General features: G+C 55.7%; 1 protein-coding gene across 12 annotated transcripts; it reads right to left on the reverse strand.

Annotated features, from left to right (window-relative positions):
• Nucleotides 1-352: 352 nt before the first annotated feature.
• On the reverse strand, nucleotides 353-13,219 carry SEMA6C (semaphorin 6C). Of its 12 annotated transcripts, none has more exons than XM_067727689.1 (20): nucleotides 12,958-13,217; nucleotides 10,905-10,954; nucleotides 9,001-9,172; nucleotides 7,315-7,429; nucleotides 6,967-7,030; nucleotides 6,754-6,810; nucleotides 6,298-6,399; nucleotides 5,982-6,072; nucleotides 5,655-5,774; nucleotides 5,387-5,475; nucleotides 4,838-5,055; nucleotides 4,422-4,553; nucleotides 3,996-4,148; nucleotides 3,582-3,755; nucleotides 3,176-3,322; nucleotides 2,806-2,883; nucleotides 2,626-2,681; nucleotides 2,402-2,446; nucleotides 1,947-2,042; nucleotides 353-1,536 (listed from the first exon to the last, which is right to left on the reverse strand). In XM_067727689.1, the coding sequence occupies exons 3-20, from the start codon at nucleotides 9,116-9,118 to the stop codon at nucleotides 491-493; spliced, it is 2,901 nt and encodes a 966-aa protein (XP_067583790.1). In that variant the 5' UTR covers nucleotides 9,119-9,172; nucleotides 10,905-10,954; nucleotides 12,958-13,217; the 3' UTR covers nucleotides 353-490. The 12 variants fall into 12 exon arrangements, with proteins under 12 accessions (XP_067583790.1, XP_067583792.1, XP_067583794.1 ...); XM_067727691.1 differs by having other exon boundaries at nucleotides 10,905-12,618; XM_067727693.1 differs by having other exon boundaries at nucleotides 12,954-13,217.
• Between the last annotated feature and the right edge of the window lie 4,032 nt (nucleotides 13,220-17,251).

Raw genomic sequence — 17,251 nt, forward strand, 5'->3', positions numbered from 1 at the left:
CCGCGAGTAAAGTCAGGCAGCGGCTCGGGGACACAGCTGTATTGGGAAGGGGAGGCTCCTACACAGTAGGAGGAGGCACGTCCCAGGAGGCCCGAGGACTCTACACAACGGGCGTGGCGCAGCCCCGTCCGTCCGCCGTGCGGCCCGCCCGGGGCCCAGTCTGTGGAGGCCCGGAGGGGCGAGTTAAGGCAGCTTGGCTGAGGGAGGTGGGGGAGTGGGAGTGTGCCAGTTCCCCCCGAAAAGCTGGCTCACTGAGGGGGCGAGCTTCTCACCTCCCACTCCTCTCTCGAGGACGGGGGAAAGACAGTCGGCAGTCAATAAATAAACCCGGGGCGGGCGGGGACCCCGGGAGACTCTCAGAGTCCAGGAAGGCTGGAGGTGTGGAACAAGGAGAGAGGGAAGTGATCTGTCCTTGGAGATGCGTCCACGCTCACGGCCTCTGAGGGCATGGGCCTCGAGGGTACCATTTGAGGCCTTGGAGCAGCTCCCTTTAAAAGTTAAAACGGTTGCCACTAGGGACGGCCGACTGCGAGGAAGGTCCGACGAGGGGAGGCTTCAGGGGCACCTGGGGCTTCTCGACGTCCACCCTCTTCAGGGCGCGGCCCCGGTGCCCCTCAGGCCGGCCCAGGTACAGGAGGTGTCTCCCGGCACCCCCGGAGTACCTGGAGGGGCCTCCCGAGGGTACTCGGGTGAGCAGCGCGGGGGGTGCACGGTGCGTGGAGAAGGGCAACCTCCGGCTGCCGCCCACCCCGAGCCGGGGAGCTGGGGCGGAGAGAGCAGGCCGGGTGGCGGGGGCCGGGCGCTTGCCCTCCGGGGGCACGTCCAGCCTCCGAGGCGTGGCACAGTCCCGGGGGAGCAGGCAGGGGCCGGCAAAGAGGGTGGGGGCGGGGGCGGGCTCGGGCGGCAGCGCCCGCGAGGTGAAAGGGGCGGCGGCCGGGGGCTCGACCTCCTTCCTGGGCGGCTGCGGGCCGTGCAGGTAGCGCAGCAGTTCCTCCAGGGTGGTGACTTCCACGGCCTGCCCGGGACAGCCGGGCGGCGGCGGCCTCACCAGCACGCGCGGCGCGGGGCCGCCCGCCGTGTTCCCGCCCCGGGCGCGGCCCCGGCCCTCCTTGGCGTTGTTCCCGTTCTGGTTCCACTCCCAGGGACCCCCGGCGTGGCGGAGGTGCTTGACCGGCAGCTCTGGCGTGGACTCCGGGGTGGGCAGGCAAGCCAGCTCCGGCGGGGGTACGCCCTCGGGAGGAGGCAGGAAGGTGGTGTAGAGCTGGGTTGTCTGTGCGCCCCCTCCGTCCTTGGACGTTGGCTGCGGCTCTGGGCCCGCCCCGTGCAGACGGGCCAAGCTGCGAAGGGAGAGAGGGCGCGGGAGCCCCGCAGTCTCGATATCCTTGCTCCGACGTCTGTGGGCGCGGCGACAAGCGCAGGAGACCAGGAGGCCAGAGACCGAGGCGCCCAGGGCGAAGGCTGCGGCCACACAGGCCAGGAGGAGTGGGATGGGGACGGCGCGGGAGACTGAGGCTGGCGGGAGGTCCCGTCGCACGCCTGCCGACCGAGAGGAAGGAGGGAGGAGGGAGGCTCAGGGAAGGTGGGCCAGCGGGATGGCAGGTTCCGAAGTGTAGCCTCTCTCCTGCTGCTGCTCAGCTCCAACGCAGCTTTGACCCTCTTTAGGAATCACCTCCCCTGACCCCTCAACACACACAACCCACCGAACTACCTTTCACACGCAAGCTAGAGCTTGGGCCTGGGGAGTCCCCATCCCAGCTCTGGCCCCTGTAGCCATGCCAAGAACAACTGCCAAACTCTGCCCGTGCTGAGGGAGGCGGGGCTGGGAGGGGAGGCTCCAAACAGGCATTATTAGTGAGCACCAAACAGCGATCAGTGAGGGGCTTAGAATTCTTCAAGAATCAGCAGCCCCACACTTCACTCCTGTCCCTCCCAGCCAGCCCCCTTACCCTGAGTGTGAGCTCCAAGAGTGGAAGACTGGGGCCGGGGGTGGGCATCACTGGGGGGGCTTGGGGTCTCAGGGGAAGGGCCAGGACTCAGAAGCACTGGTGACAGAGACCAGGTCAGAGCCAGTGAGGCTCCTGCTCTCCACCTCTGATACCCATTAAGCGGGTTCCCGCACCCCCTTTGGAGCCCAAAGGTCCAGAAGTGCAGCCTTCATTTTCCTCTGGAAATGGGCGAGGGCTCACTATGCAAGGCACTTTTTCATTTATTTGTTCAAAAACTATCTGTTAAGCACCCTATTATGTGCCAAGCACTGAGTCCTATGCTAGGTATTTGGAGGATGCTAACCCTTTTTTGAGACTCTCTCAGGGTGTCCAGGGTGCTGGTCTGCTGCTGCCATGGGGCACAGACTTGGGTGAGTGTGGGCTGAGCAAGGTGAAGTTGGGACAATAGAACTCACCATAAGCAGAATCCCCTGTGCCAGACTGACTCCCAGTAGCTCCATCTATGAAAAAGGGAGAGAGAGGGTGAAGATAGGGGCAGAGGGAAGCTTCATGAAGAACTGATGGGCATGACTGTACCACAGAAGGAGAGAAAGACAAAAGCCCACACCTGGGATGGTGTCTATGGCCGTCAGAGCCATGCGCAACAATGGCTACAGCTACCCCTGCCGCTTCTGTTTACCTTGGCAGTCATCGTGCTCCATGGATTCCTGGTTCCCGGCTGGATGCACATCAATCCTAGGAGGAAATGGAGGCGGCTCAGTGCAGGTATACATCTTGCCCCCATCCCCCACCCTAGCCCTCAGCTTCCTCTCTTAGTGGGGAACTTTCTCCTCAGGAGATCCACGAGCCTCTCACTTACCCACCAGGTCCCCTGATATCCACACAGCCTCTGGAGCTGTCCCATCCACAGTATGGGTCCTGAGAAGCCAGACAGCTCCTAGGGAAAACTGAGTCATGTGAGGCTGGGACCCTCTCCACCCTAATCACATTCCATTCCCCTGCCTCTTCCACTCTCACCCTGGCCTGCAGGAGGCTCTTAGCCTGATACTCCCATCCTATCCACCCCAATCCCTAGTCCAGTCCCTGGTTACTGCCCACCTGCAGAATGCTTGAGATACCCACCCCCAAACCATCCCCTGCGTTTCCCTGCCACCCACTATGCCTGTGTTCCTGTGTGCCTGCAGGCCCAGAGCCCACCCAGGCAGGGCCTGACCTCAGGTCCCTCTCACCTCCGACAGGCCCCATGCCGGGCACATCGACTGAGAGGGAGGTAGATGATACAGCCAGAAAAAGCCACAAAGAGCCTGTGACCTTCAGTGTCCAGCTCCAGCCCTGTGACCCGCCGTGCTGTTTGGGCTGCCCGCTTCCCACTGCACCTAGGGTGAGGCCAGAAGGAATCAGAGATGGAGCAGGTGAGGCTCCTTTTTCCCTGGGTAAGTTAAAGAACAGAAGCGGGGGAGGCATACAAGCAACTGAGTACAACTCATAGGGCTACTCTGCCCCAACACAGTGTCCAGCTTCTCGCCAAGGCCCTCTCTCTTCCCCACAACTTCCAATATTGGAGTCCCCACCCCATCCCCATATCCCCATCTACCACTCCACGTCCCAAGGGGGCCTGCTGGACAAAGGGCTCACCGGGAGGGGCTGTAGGCATCGATCTCTTCCAACAGAATGGGCTCAGGGCCCCCAGATTGCCCCCATGGGGGCAGCACCTTCAGCACTATCCCATCGTTGGAGCCAAGGAACAGGACTGTGGTATTACTGTAAGGACCAGCCATGCCATCCACAGCTACCTGGGTCAGTAGGGCCCTGGAGGGATAGGCCTCAGGTCAGGACAACCTGACCAGTGGAAGCTTGAGTGTTTCAAGGACAGCGCATGTGTCTGGGTACCCCCTTCTCTGCCCTTCCCCCAGCCCAGTGTTTCCTTCTTAGCTCTCTCCCTTCCACTTTCACGGGTTCTTCCTCCTACCAATATGATTTACCTTGTGGGGTCAGGGAAAGAGTGGCTGAGGCGGGGAAGGCAGTGGTCAGCATTTTCTAGCCCCATACCTGCTGGTGAAGGTAAGCAGAGGTTGATGGGTGGCAGGTGGCACGGCAGGGTCCAGGAGAGGGTGAGCCTTGATGAAGGTCAGGACATCATCAGGGAGGTCTCGAGAAGAGGGGAACAATGCAGCTACACCTACTCCTGCACAGGATCCTGGCCTGGTGGACACAAAGGAAGAGGGAGCCTTAGGGCAGGGAGCTGGGGCTTAGTTAGGCTGTGTGACCACCACCTACCCACTGCTCCCAAACATGATTGGTAACCCTTGTTCCGCCTACACGCAGACATTCACACCACTGCTTCCCTTCCCTGCTGCCAACCCTCTACAGCCCCCTCCCCAGGCCTTGGACACCTTGCCCTCTCCTCATAATCCCATTTGGGGAGCAGACACTGCTTGTTTCTACCTCCACAAAGGCCACGCCCACCCTGCATACCTGGGGGAGGGGACCCTGTCCTCAGACACAGGGGTCCAGGCCCCATCCAGACTCCTCTGCTCCTTGAACTTTCCCTCAAACCCACGCTCAATATCATCCAGGTAGAAGGCACAGACCGCAGAGCCGGGGATGCTGAGGGAGCCAGAAAAGGATGCGGGCTAGGTGTTGGAAGGGACAGCACAGGTCCTCCTAGGTAAGACATGGCAGCTCCCCTTCATATACCGTATTAGGGCGGAGCCTGAGAGGGTGGGGCAGCCCCTGGGGGCCACGCTAGGAGAAAAACGGTGGGCAGAACAGCAAACTGGCTTTGAATGGAGCTTCTGCTCACTGCCCTCATCAATAGGCGCTGAGAGAGGAACCTGGATGCTGGTGGGGCAGGGGACAGATGGGGCCACATTGGTTAGTCTGGTACCAACCTATTGGTCTGGGTGGTGAAGACCCCAAAGAGAGCAGAGCGTCCATACAAGTTCACAGGCCCTGTCAAGGCCTGTAAGACGTCAAAATAGAAGGTAGAGTCCCCAGGGACAGAGCAGTTGAGCCGCAGCTTCAGGAAAGATGTCCAGTGGCGGTCCAAGGCCCGAGGTGAGCCACCCATGTCACGCTTACACACACGGGCCACACGGGAGAACTGTACCTGTGTGTGGGAGAGTTGGAGACGAGGAGAATGGTGAGAGAGAGCCCCAGGGCCAGCAGGGTGAGAGCAATGTGGTGAGTTAGAGCACCAAGAGACAAATGTTAGGGGCACAGCAAAGGAAGGGTGTGGTCGGTCAATGTGGGTCAAGGTGAGGGACCTAGCAGGATGCGGGGGCAGAGGCCTGGGGGCTACTCCAAGTTGGGGGCCTCAGAGTCCAGGGGATTGCGTTGTGGAGATTAGGGCCAGGAGCCCCTAATCTCCCCTGAATGACTGGCTCCTCACCATCCAGCAGAGCCCTCTAGCTACCCACCCCTGGTGCCCACTTCCTTACCCTCCCCAGCCGGGCATCCTCCACAGAGACTTCTCGGAAGAAGAAGTAGACATGGTCTCCATGCTCCAAAGCGTGGACAAAGTGTGGCTCTGAAGGGGGAGCGACGGGAAAGGTACGGAAGAGAAACTACACCTGTTCAGAAACTCCTGGCCCCCCACAGCCTCTCCCCTCTGCATACATGCTCACCACTACCACCAGCTGCCTGCCATCGACCGCCCCCTGCACCTCCTCCCCAAGAGCAGCCTCCCTGCCCTAGGCCCGCCCTGACCTCGGAGCCACTTGGAGTCGTACTTGGCGGAGCGGAGTGGGGGCTGAGGCCCAAGGCTTCTGTAAACCACAGCGTCACTGGCCTGGAAATCCGCGGCTGTGGCTGAATACAGGCTGCCCTCTGGAGGGGTAGGGTGGGGTCAGGGGAGGGCTCAGGGATCCGTATCTTGGCTCTTCTTGGGCCTCCCACATCCCTCCCTTGGCCTGACCTTGGCCCCTACCTTAACCCTCCACTCAGGAGCATGGGGGAAAGACCAAATTAGGAAAGGGGCTAACGTGGGAGTTCCCTCCGGCCACATGCCTGCTGCTCACATGCCCAGGTGCATACCTGCAAAGACGGCCACGTTGGACTGCGTGGCATCAAAGGGGCATCGAGCCTGCCCGCTCAGCTCCTCACCCTCCTGCTGCAGCGAAGTTATCTGGAGGCAGAGGAAACAGGTTCTTGGACCCCTTGGGGTGTTGCGAGTCTGGCTCCATAGCCCACTTCCTCATGTCCCCTTGCCTCCTTGCTCCACCCCTTCCGGACCCCTCCCCTCTGGGCACTCCTGTTCCCCTACCCCTGCTGGTCCATCCCCACTGAACTGATTGCCCAGCTTGGGTTCTTCTCCCACTTCAGTCCTGATGCCCCGCCCTCGCCTTTGTACCCCATAACTGCGGCACACGGGGCTGAATGAGTTTGTTCCACAGGCAAGGAGTGTCTGGGAGTCCCAGGGAACGAGAACACGAATGTAGTTGTAGCACTCGTCCTAGAAAGTCCAGAATTCTCGGTCAGTGACAGGGCTCCCTGGGGCTGGGATGGGGTGGGGGTCACAGGAAGTAGGGCTGCTCCACTTGAGCCAGGCAGAGCAGTGTGGGGTGAAGTCCCAACTAAGCTATCTACTCCTAGTTCTGTGGCCTTGGGCAAGTTCTTTGGCCTCTCAGAGCCTCACTTTCCTTTTGTGTGAGGTGTGTAAAGGAAGCTAAAAATCATGAATTCCCTTTCCTGTACATTTTCCTCAAGATGAGAGAAGTGAGGGGAAATGGGCACAATGGAGGCCACTTAGACAGAGCCTAGAGGCAGGGTCATCTCCTTCCCGCAAGATTCTCATCCCACTCCTCACCGTCAGCTTTCCCCGCACGGCACAGTTCTCCATGTCTTGACTCCTCCATGTTAGATACTGGCGGGAGAAGTAGAAGGGGAAAAATCATGGGGCAACCTGGAACCACCTCACATTATGGCTCCTCCTGGAGTCTTCTGCCTACCCACTTGATCCCGGTTAGACCTTTCCCAGCCTCATCTCCATGCCTCAACCTCCTCCCACACAGCCCCTCACCTTGTTGGGCACTAGCCCCTCCCCTTCTTCTTGGGCTTGAAGATCGAAGGAGAAAACGTGATCCCTGAAGAGACAGGCAAGGAGGGATCAGAGCCAAGCCATGGATCCCCACCTGAACTCCTGAGCCTCCCACCTGGCCCGTGTTCAGCTGCTCAGGGACAAACAGTGCCCTCTCTCCTCCCCCTTACTCCACAACTTGGCAGTTGTGCTCTGGGTCCTAGCATGCCCATGTCCCATGGCTTATACACCTGCATGTGTCCCCTGCAAGATGTTGCAGTGGCCATGCAGGTCCCATGCCTGCCCAGCAGCAGGCCTGTCAGCCCCACAATGGTGCCACAGCCAGTTTACCGCGCAGCCACTAGCAAGGTCCGGTTCAAGGTCAGGAATCTCTGAAAGTCCAGCCCAAGTTCTGCAACCACAGCGTCATCCTCCAGGCCCCGGAACCAGGATAATGGGGAAATATCTAGAAGGCACAGAGAGGTGGGTGCTGAGGGCCAGCCAGAATACCACGCACTCCCTCAACACCCTCTCCAGCCAGATGAAACCCAGCCACGGACATAAAATGGATATGTGAGATGAGTTGTGAGGTATTAATAAAGCTATTAATAAGGCTATTAATAAATGTAATACCAGCTAACTCTGAGCGCTTAACCTCTGCCAAGCACTATGTTAGCATGTTAGATGCATTGTCTCACTTCAGACAACAACCCTATGAGGTAGGTACTAACAGTGGCCCCATCTTACAGATGAGGAAACTGAGGCTTAAAGCCATTAAGAAATTTGCACAGCTGATTTAGCTTGGAAGTGGCAGGCACCCCAATTGAGATCCAGGTCTGTCTGACTCCAGAATTGAGCCCAACCCCTTCTTGGAACTGCCTTAGGGCTAGCAATTCCCTTTCACTCCCACATTGTGCACTGTCCCATGTGGACCATTTACTCACCCCATTTCTCCCAGCCCTCTCTTTGCACCCTCCCCTCAAGGCTCTTCACAGGCCACCTCAGCCCTCCAAGGTTTCTGCCTCCTCTGACCAACTCCAGCATCCACCTGGCCTGATCATGGAAACCACAGTCATCAGCGTTCAAAGGGACCCCAGAGTTCAGAGAGAGATGATTTAACATTCGTATGGTGCTTCGAACCACATCTGGCACATGTGTTTGCTGCTCTTATCTATCCCCCAACAGTTACTCCCAATAACCTAACTGCCATTCCTTCGTCCTTAAAATTACTCTAAATCCTGCATATATAATAGGAACTTGCAAATAGATAAAGGTCCTTCTCAGGAAAAGTTGGCTGGTGGTTTCCCTCACGGTGGGACCTAGACTTGGTAGTGATAACGTGGTGGAGAGGGAGGTAAGAGGTGTTGGGAACCACTGAATTAGTCCCAAGCCTTCATTTTGTAGCTAATAATAATAGCAAACATATATAAATCATTTATTTTGTGCCAGACAGTGTTCTCAGAACTTTACCTGTATTAGCTCATTTAATCCCTAAATAACTCTATGAGGTAGAATACTATTATTAGTAGTATTTTTTTTTTTTTTTGGCTGCACTGCATGGCTTGCAGGATCTTAGTTCCCCAACCAGGGATTGAACCCAGGCCACCACAGTGAAAGCACCGAGTCCTAACCATTGGACCACCAGGGAATTCCCGGTAAAATACTATGACTACCTTCACTTTGCAGATGAGGAGACTGAGGCAAAGAAAGGTTAACTAACTTGAAGAGCTCACACAGCAAGTGAGCAGCTTAGCAGGGATTCAAACCTGCTAAGGTCTGGTCTGGCCGAGGGTCCACATTCTTTATCACTGAACAATGCTGCCCGGAAGTGAAGGAAGTAGGCCCACAGATGAGAAGTGACGGACCTGAGGTGCCAGCTCACTCTACCTGTCTTCTCCCCTTTTCTGGTCAGGCTCTTAGCTTCCTTGAGACTGAGAACCTTCCTGCACCTTGCCACCCACACAAGGGGTCTCAGTGTCTACCTGCCAAGGCTGAGTGCTGAGCTCATATAGAGGGGGTGAGGTACCAAGCACTCACCTTGCAGGTCAGAGGTCAGCAGAGGGAGGGGGTCCTGGGGAAAGGCAGCCTGGGTGTGGGGAAGTGAGAGCAGCAACAGCAGTAGCAGCAAAGGCATGAAGCGGGGGTCACGGGGCATCCTGTGTGGGGCAGCTCAGGCCCCAGGGGGTGCCCCCTCACCCATATGCTGGCCCTGAAAGAGAAGACAGAAAAGTGGGGGAAGGGGTCATATTTCCTCCACCTTCTGAAGCAGGCGGACCCTTTCCCAGGTCTATCCCCAGAAGACCCAGTGCAGTAGGGAGAAGAAACCTCTCTCTGGCACTGCCTCAGTCCCAGCCAGCTGTCACTGTCACTCAAGGCCCTTCCCTGTCCAACTGGCCCAAACTGGCTGGTACGAAGCCTGCCAGCATGACCCCAGGTAAGGACAGGACCCGCCTGCTCCCCCTCCCAGTCTTCTCACTCAGCCTTTTCTCCTCTCTCCTGACTGGGCCTGGGACATTCAGTAGGTGACACCTCGTGGCCCCCCTCTTGCTAACCTCTTCTCAGCTATAATTAGACACTGAAGCCTTAAAATTATAAATAGTGACTCCTTGGCACTGGGGAGGAGGAAGAGGGCACCATGTCTGCCTCCCCCCTCCCTCACGGACCCCCATGGCACCCGGGAGCAATTTAGGCGCTGTGCCCTGGTAGAGGCAGCTGCGAAGCAGCCATCATTGTCTAGGGTTGAGGAAGAACAGAGTCGGGGAGGCAGCCTAGGGGTCTTTGTCCTGGTCTAAGCTCACGCTTCTGGGGCCCTTCCCATTGCTAGGGAGAAGCTGAGTGAGTAGGGAGGGGAGTGGGGGAGGGGTGCTGTCTTAGCCAAAAATGAATCTGCATCAAAGCCAGATCAGAGGCTAAATTTAGCTCTGGCCGCAGCTGTCTGCCCGACCACTGTGCCCCCTCCCAGCCTGCCTAGCCCCCTGTTCCCTCCCTGACTCCAAAGAACCACTGCATGTGCTTAATGTGGGGAAGAGCAGACCCACCCGCTATGAGGAGCCAGGCATAGAAGGGGCTATACTGGTGAGGAGATATGGCTGAACATGTCTCCCCTTCCCTTCCCTTCCCTCTTCGGACTGCCTTGGAATGAAAATATAAATAATTCAATGACAGCCAGGCGATTGTAGCCCAAAGTCCAGGAGAAGATAGATATGGTGGCAGGGACAGTGAGACAGCCCTCCTTCCCACCCATCAGCTTCCATCAGCCTCCCACAGCCAAGCTGACCCTGGCTGGAACCCACAGTGGGAGGTGTACACCAGCTTCCTGCCTTCCCCTGAAGTTGAAGTGAAGGGCTGAGTAGGCTCGGGAAATCAGGTCAGGAAGGGTGAGACTCCTTCCTTTCTGTGAACAGACAGTTATCCTTCACTAATCCTTAGTTGCCTGTCCCACCATGTCGCCTAAAGAAGAGACCCTGGGCTTCCAGGCTTAGCCCATTCCATCTCCCCAACAACTCCACTCTTGGAGCCAGGACCCAAGTGTACCCCATCCCCAATCCAGCATCACTGGTGGGGAGGCTGACACCAGATGGGGTCCCAAGAGAGCTGGAGGAGGGGAAGGGGTAGGAGCACCTAATGATGACCCCCTCCCCAGGGGCAGAGCAGTCAGCTAGCTAAAGACCCTCTGGTGCTGAAAGGCCAAGCCTCCCTCTGCCACCCCCGCCCCATGCTTCCGATGTTGGTGCTCCCAGGGGAAGAGAAAGGGACACAGCTTGTCTCCTATCCTCCCCCTCCTGCCCACCCCCCCACAGGTTGCCCTGGGCAACTGGTATCTTCACCCAGGAAACAACTTCAGTCTCAGGCAAGTGGGGAGAACAGTCAGACCCTCTTTCTGCTCCCAGGCCATGCCTGTTTCCATCCCCTGCCCTCAGGAGCTGTTGCCCTTTCCTTACCTGGGGTGGTGACTCCTGTGGGGGTTTGAGGGGGATAGGAGACCTCTGACCTGATGGAAGAAGGGACAGAAGGAGGGAAGAGGCTGAGCTATACCTCCTTACCACATCCAATAAAAGTGAATGTGAACATTCAGGAGAAGTCTAATGAAGCTAGGGTAGGGGAGATGCTGCCCTGGGAGTGGGGGGCACATTGACATTGAGCCTGATTACAAAGGTGCTGGCTGCTTCATGCCCAGAGATGTGAGGGCAGGGGCTGGGGCTGGCCCCTACCCAGAAACTCCTGGAACTGCAGGACCAGTCTTGGGAAAAGGGGTGACTGGGAGAGTTTGGAGGGCATGACGACCACTCCCACATTAAAACCTTCAGAATCCAGCAGCCTTCTTAGCAAAAGCTCCCTAGCTGGGGACAATAGAGGCTAATTTGCATCTCATTTGCATGCTCTTCATTTCTAGGCAAAATGCTCTGATAGCAAGCACCCCCCAGCCCCTTCCTTCTTCCCTGAGAGCAGTCCCTGACTCCCTCCCACCCAATCTCTCTCCACCCTACCCCCCACCTTAGACTGGATTAGTCCAGCCTCTAAAAACACTTGGTTGGCCATTGCATTGGCCCCCTAGACTTAACTATGACATATCTTTAAGGGGGCTTCCCATAGCTGATTTTAGGGAGCAGCATCTGAGCGGCCCCCATCTGACCCCTGGCTTGGGGAAAGGCTTACCCTGCCGGGACCAATCCCAGCTGCTTCATACCCCCCATTTGGAGCGAATGGGGGAGGCCTGGCCAGCTCTTTCTCCCCTTCCTAGGTTCTCCCCTTGCTGGGAAGAGGAAACAGCCCTTCTGTCTCCTCCTGGCCCCGCAGCCACCTCTGGGGAGTGGCCCGGGTCAAAGCCAGATTCTAGCGGGGGCTGGGGAAGGGATGGAGAAGGGGAGACTGGGCGGGGGACAATAGCAGGAAGCCCTCGGGCTGGTCGCCCGCCCCAGTCCACCTTCCTCTAAGGAGCGGGGGGCGCGCCAAGGAGCCTCACGGAACGGGCACGTTCCCTTCTCCAAGACAGTTCCCCCCCACCCTTAGCTCTCAGCCCCAGGCTTGCTACCTACCCTCCCTCCCACCCAGCCCCCAACGAGGATAATCCAGGTGTCTAGAGCCTCGCATGAGGTGGGCCTGAGGCCAGGGGCTCTACGTGTCTCCCCCTCACTGGATCTGGGGCTCCGAGAGGGGCGGGTAGGAGAGTCTGGGCCGGGACCGGGTCCCAGAGCCACGTTAGCGGGAGGAGGGGCTGGAGGGGCCTGCAGGCGCAGACCGAATGGGGATGGGAGCGGGGGTTGGGGAGTGGAGGCGGGTCTCTGAGGCCAGGGAAACAGGGCCAGAGGCTTGGAACCGATGAGGGCGGGCCTGGGGCCAGGGCTGAGCGGGTCCGCGGGCTCGAGATGCAGTCGCCAGCTGGGCTCTCCTCCTTGGGAGACCTCGGTCTAACAAAGCCCCAGGACGAGTGGGGTGAAGGAAGGATATGGGCACTAGGACTGGTGTTTCTCAGGGGCCCCATTCCCGACTCTATGCCCAAGCCAACCCCCTGGGAGGTGCTCAGACTCCCGCTTGCACAAGGACAGAGGTGCAGCTGTAACACCAAAGTCTGGAACGACGTGTTCCCCTTCCCATCCCTGCAGGGGCAACGAGAGGGTCCAGTTCTCCACGGGTCTCGAAGCCTTAATTTCTCTGCTGCAGAGGAAAGAGACCAGGTTTTCCACCCTCTGTACGGTGCGCGCCTCAAATAATCCCTTTCGCGCTCCCCAATCCAAGGGATGCGACTCAGAGAAGCCGGGTCGCAAGAGGTGCCCAGACCCTGCGCCCCACAGTCCCCCGTGACGGGGCTCGGCCACGGTCCCCTCTTCCCTCCACGCACCCCAACTCCGCTGACCCTCTCCGTCAACCAAGCACACATCGCTCTGGCACCCTCCCAGGCGGGTCCCTCTGGCACTTCGGAAGCTTGCCCCCAGCCTTAGGCGCCCCGATCCTCCCCGACGCCCTGCAGCCCCAGCCCTGCTCCGGGGTACTTGCTCCGAGATCCGGGTCAGTGGAATAGAGATCTCAGCGGGCGGGCAGCGGCCGCGCACCGCGCCGAGTTCGCAATCGGTGGTTGGGGCTCTAGCGAGACGTGATGAATGTCTGAATTGGATGGAGCTTGGATCTGGGCTCCCGGGCGCTGTCAGGTCGGGTGAGCCCTGGGTCCCAGTCGCAAACCCCACTCCCGCCGCGGCTCCGCGGAGGAAAACAATGCGACCGCCCGGAGCTCTGGGCCGGGCCCCAGCCGCCCCGCCCGCCTCCTGGCCGGACCCGCCTCCGGCCCGCCTCGGGGTCTGCACAACTAATCCGACTCTCGGAGGCCGGCTAGACACCGCCTTCTCGACACCTCTCCACCAATAGCCCTGGGAGGAGGAGGGGCGCCAGGAGCACCGCCCACCGAGAAGGCCTGGCCGGGAGGTTGAGCTGGAGACCAAAGCCAGGCGCGAGATCCACGGACAGTCGCTGAGACCCGGACAGAGGAGGGGGTCACACGCTTTAACATGGAGAGGCCCTGGGGAGAAATCTCACAACAAGAGAGGAAGGAACAGCAGCTGGGAGGAGAGACAGGAAACCCGAGGACCTCGGCTGGGCTGGGCTGTCAGAGCCGGCGTGACCCTCCCTCTCTCCTTTCTCCTCTCCAATGTCTTTGGCTACCTTGCTCCTGGGTACACCTCTCCCCTACTCTGCCCCCAAACCTCTGTTCCTCCTCTCTACTCTTTTTAAATCAACCCCTTTATTTCTTCCCTTGTGCCTCCTCTGGTTCATCCTGACCCGGATAAGGGAAGCCTAGCATGCACTTGAAGACTCGAGGCCTGGGAAAGGAAAGGAAGATGTCGCCAGGAAGTTTTCCTTACCCGCATCATCTCCCCTCCCACCCCTACTGTCAAAGCAAGATGGGGTTGGGCCAGTTGGCTAGGAACTAAGGAGCCAGGAAGCCAGGGTGGCCAGCAGTGAGGATGTTGGTTGATGGAAGAGGACAGGTGAGTGGGGCTGAAACCAAAAGAGAGATGTGGAAATCGGGACCAACTGACTCAGAGAGTCACACAGGAAGAGGAGCAACACGGAGACCTGAAAGAGGGAAAGTAACCAGCTGCCCCAGCACCACATAGACTTACTGCCCCGCAGACAAGGATTAGTGATGTCCGGTCTTTCCTCAGAGGGCCCTGGACATCCCTCCAAACAGCAGAACTAACTGCTCCTTCTCCAGCCCCACCCTCCATAAAGACCCTTTGATTCCAGGAATGTCAGTGGGGAGGAAGAATGAGGCTACTTCAAACATCACTGCTTGGCTCCCACCTGCTAAGATTCTTCCCTGTGTGGGGACTGGGACAAAAGACGTTCTCAAAATTCCTAGGATAGTGGGTGGCATGGGAGACATTGACATTATTGGATAGTTTTATATCTAAGCGGGCGCACACACACACACACACACACACACACACACACACACACACAAACATGGCCTGGTCTCTGGACTGAAGGAAAAGAGGGGCAGGGGTTTGCTACTTCCGGACAGTCTTTAATGGACTGAGATCAGGGTGCGTAGCATCACTGACTGGGCTAAGCCCCAAAGTAAACAAGAGATATAAACATATACACACACAATCACAGAGACAGAAATGGAAGGTGAACCAATGAGATAAACAGAATCAGAAACAATGGAACAATACTTACACAAAGTTAACTGCAGGGGGGTCTTGGGTCCAATGTAATTCAGTGGTCAGTCGGGGCTGTTTTAAAGGCTGGAAAGAGGTTTTTGGGAGAAAGACACCTCAAAATATAGAGGCACTCAGAGATTGAAAGAAATGTCCCCAGCTCCTAGCACAGGGCTTAGATATTAAAATATGTGCTTATTGAATAGATTAGTGAATGGGGATTAAGGTATAACTCATTTAAAGTTTTAGGGTCCAACTAAAATCTCAATTCAATCCAATACATATTAAGCACTTACTTCAAATACAACCCACTGTGGGATATAGTCCCAGTCTTTAAGAAAATGACCATCTATTTGAACTAAAACAAGACTTACACGTACTAAATGATTAAAAAGCAATACCAAGGGACTTCCCTGGTGGTGCAGTGGTTAAGAATCTGCCTGCCAATGCAGGGGACACCGGTTCGAGCCCTAGTCTGGGAAGATCCCACATGCAGTGGAGCAACTAAGCCTGTGTGCCGCAACTACTGAGCCGTTGTGCCACAACTACTGAAGCCCATGCCTGTGCTCCACAACAAGAAAAGCCAATGCAATGAGAAGCCAATGCACCACAACAAGGAGTAGCCCCCACTCGCCACATCTAGAGAAAGCCTGTGTGCACCAATGAAGACCCAATGCAGCCAAAAGTAAATTAAAAAAATAAAAAGAAAAACAATACCAAGTCTTAAAAAAAAAAGCCCCCCCCAAAGCTACATTGAATATAATTCATAAATGAAAGAAAAGACAATAAGTGCTCTTCATAATAACTGCAGGGAAAGATGTTGGATACATTTTATCACAGAGGCAGGGAGAGCTTTGGTGGGAGTTGGCTTGGTGCAAAAGAAAGGAGAAAATCTTCCAAAGAAGATACTTTCAGCAAAAGCTTTTACTTGGTAAACATGGAGCCTGAAGCATGGATAGCAAAAGGGCCTGTGTGATTGATATGTAAGAGAGATACTAGTTAGAAGCAGAGGACAGGGGAAGAGGGAGACAAACTATGGAAGGCCTGGAATACCAAGGTGAATAGGTTAAAAAATTTGATAGGAAAAGGACATAATTTCGAGTTCTTGAATAAAGGTGTTACTGTCAAAATGCTTTATTTTAGCAAGATAAGGAGACCTTCTGGTGAGAAAACAGGAAGGTTCAAGTATGAGGGGAGAGAGGCAGTGAGACAAGGATAGTGGCATTGGGTATGGAAAGAAATAGAAGAGCCTTAGAGCTGTTTCAAAGGACAAATCCTACTCCCCAGGGTCTTCTGGAGAAAATCACAGTCCCACAGATTGGAGCCTTTAATAAACTCAGGATCTCCAAGCTTGGAAAATTACCCTCTCCTAACCCCTACAAGTAGCTGTGTGAAATCCTTTCTCAAGTTCCTTTCCTCACAGCTTCCTTGCTCATCTTAGCAGAACCCACATCCATCTTCAGAGAAAAATAGAGATAATAAAGTGAGCATCCTACCCACATTTTGCCCTCTAGAGCATTCTCACATCTCTCTCATCCCAGCAGGTGGGGCGTCTGTACTGCTTGTCTAAGGTTCACCTTTCGGCTTTACTGTAAGCTCCATTCACACAGGGCCCAGCAGTCTAGTCTCTCTCACTGCAGTTATCCTTTGCAGTCAGCACAGTGCCTGGCACATTGCAGCTATTAACTAGTAACACATTGGTTGAACAAATCTGACTCTATAGCTCCTACTTAGGTGCTTTATGCCACATGTCTTCAAATACTTTCTCCTTCCTTTATTTCTAATCTCTCCTTTTCTACTGACATCTTCCCTTCTGCATATAAACATGCTCAAATATCTCCCATGATCAAACGAAAAAAAAATTCTAAACTTTCTCTTAATCCTTGCCTGTAATTTAGTCAACACTCAATTTCTCTCTTTCCTTCACAGCTAAATTTGTAGAGTCATCTATTCTTGCTGTACCCATTTTTCCCTTCTCAATCACTTCTCAATCATTTTCGTTTTGGCCCCCCATCACTCCATTGAGATTGTTCTCATCCAGGCCACTAATGACCTCCTTGTCACATTCAATGAACAGCTCTTCAGTCTTTATCCTTTGGCCCTCTTTATGGCATTTGGCCCTGTTGACCCTTCCTTCCTTGAAATACTCTCCTCTTTTGGCTCCTGAGTCCCTCTTTCTTTCAACAAAGACTAGGGACTTAATAGATACATTTTTTAAATGAATGAATGGCTTCACTTCTATTGATGTGGCCTCTCTTTCTCAGCCTTTCTGACCTCTCCTTAAATGTTGGTGTTTCCTAGGTCATGTCCTTAGCTACCTCTTCTTGCTCTACATACCCTCACTGGTCAAGATAATCTGCACCAACAGTTACAGTAACTATTTATATGTGGCTCCCCATAAACTTTATAGATATTCAATCTCAGTCTTTCTCCTGAGCTCTAAACTCACTTTATAATTGCTTATTGGATACTTCCATTTGGATTGTCCATAGGTACTTACCACTTAGTCTAAGGACAGGAAGCTTGTCTCTTATCTTTGTATTCCCAGCACTTAAGTCATAATGCCTGGCATATAGTAAATAGAGGAAGAAATATATGCACCAAAGATGAACGCTACCTCCAGCTATGTCAGG

This window comes from Pseudorca crassidens, chromosome 2 (genome assembly GCF_039906515.1).
Source record: "Pseudorca crassidens isolate mPseCra1 chromosome 2, mPseCra1.hap1, whole genome shotgun sequence".
Classification (NCBI taxonomy): Eukaryota; Metazoa; Chordata; class Mammalia; order Artiodactyla; family Delphinidae; genus Pseudorca; species Pseudorca crassidens.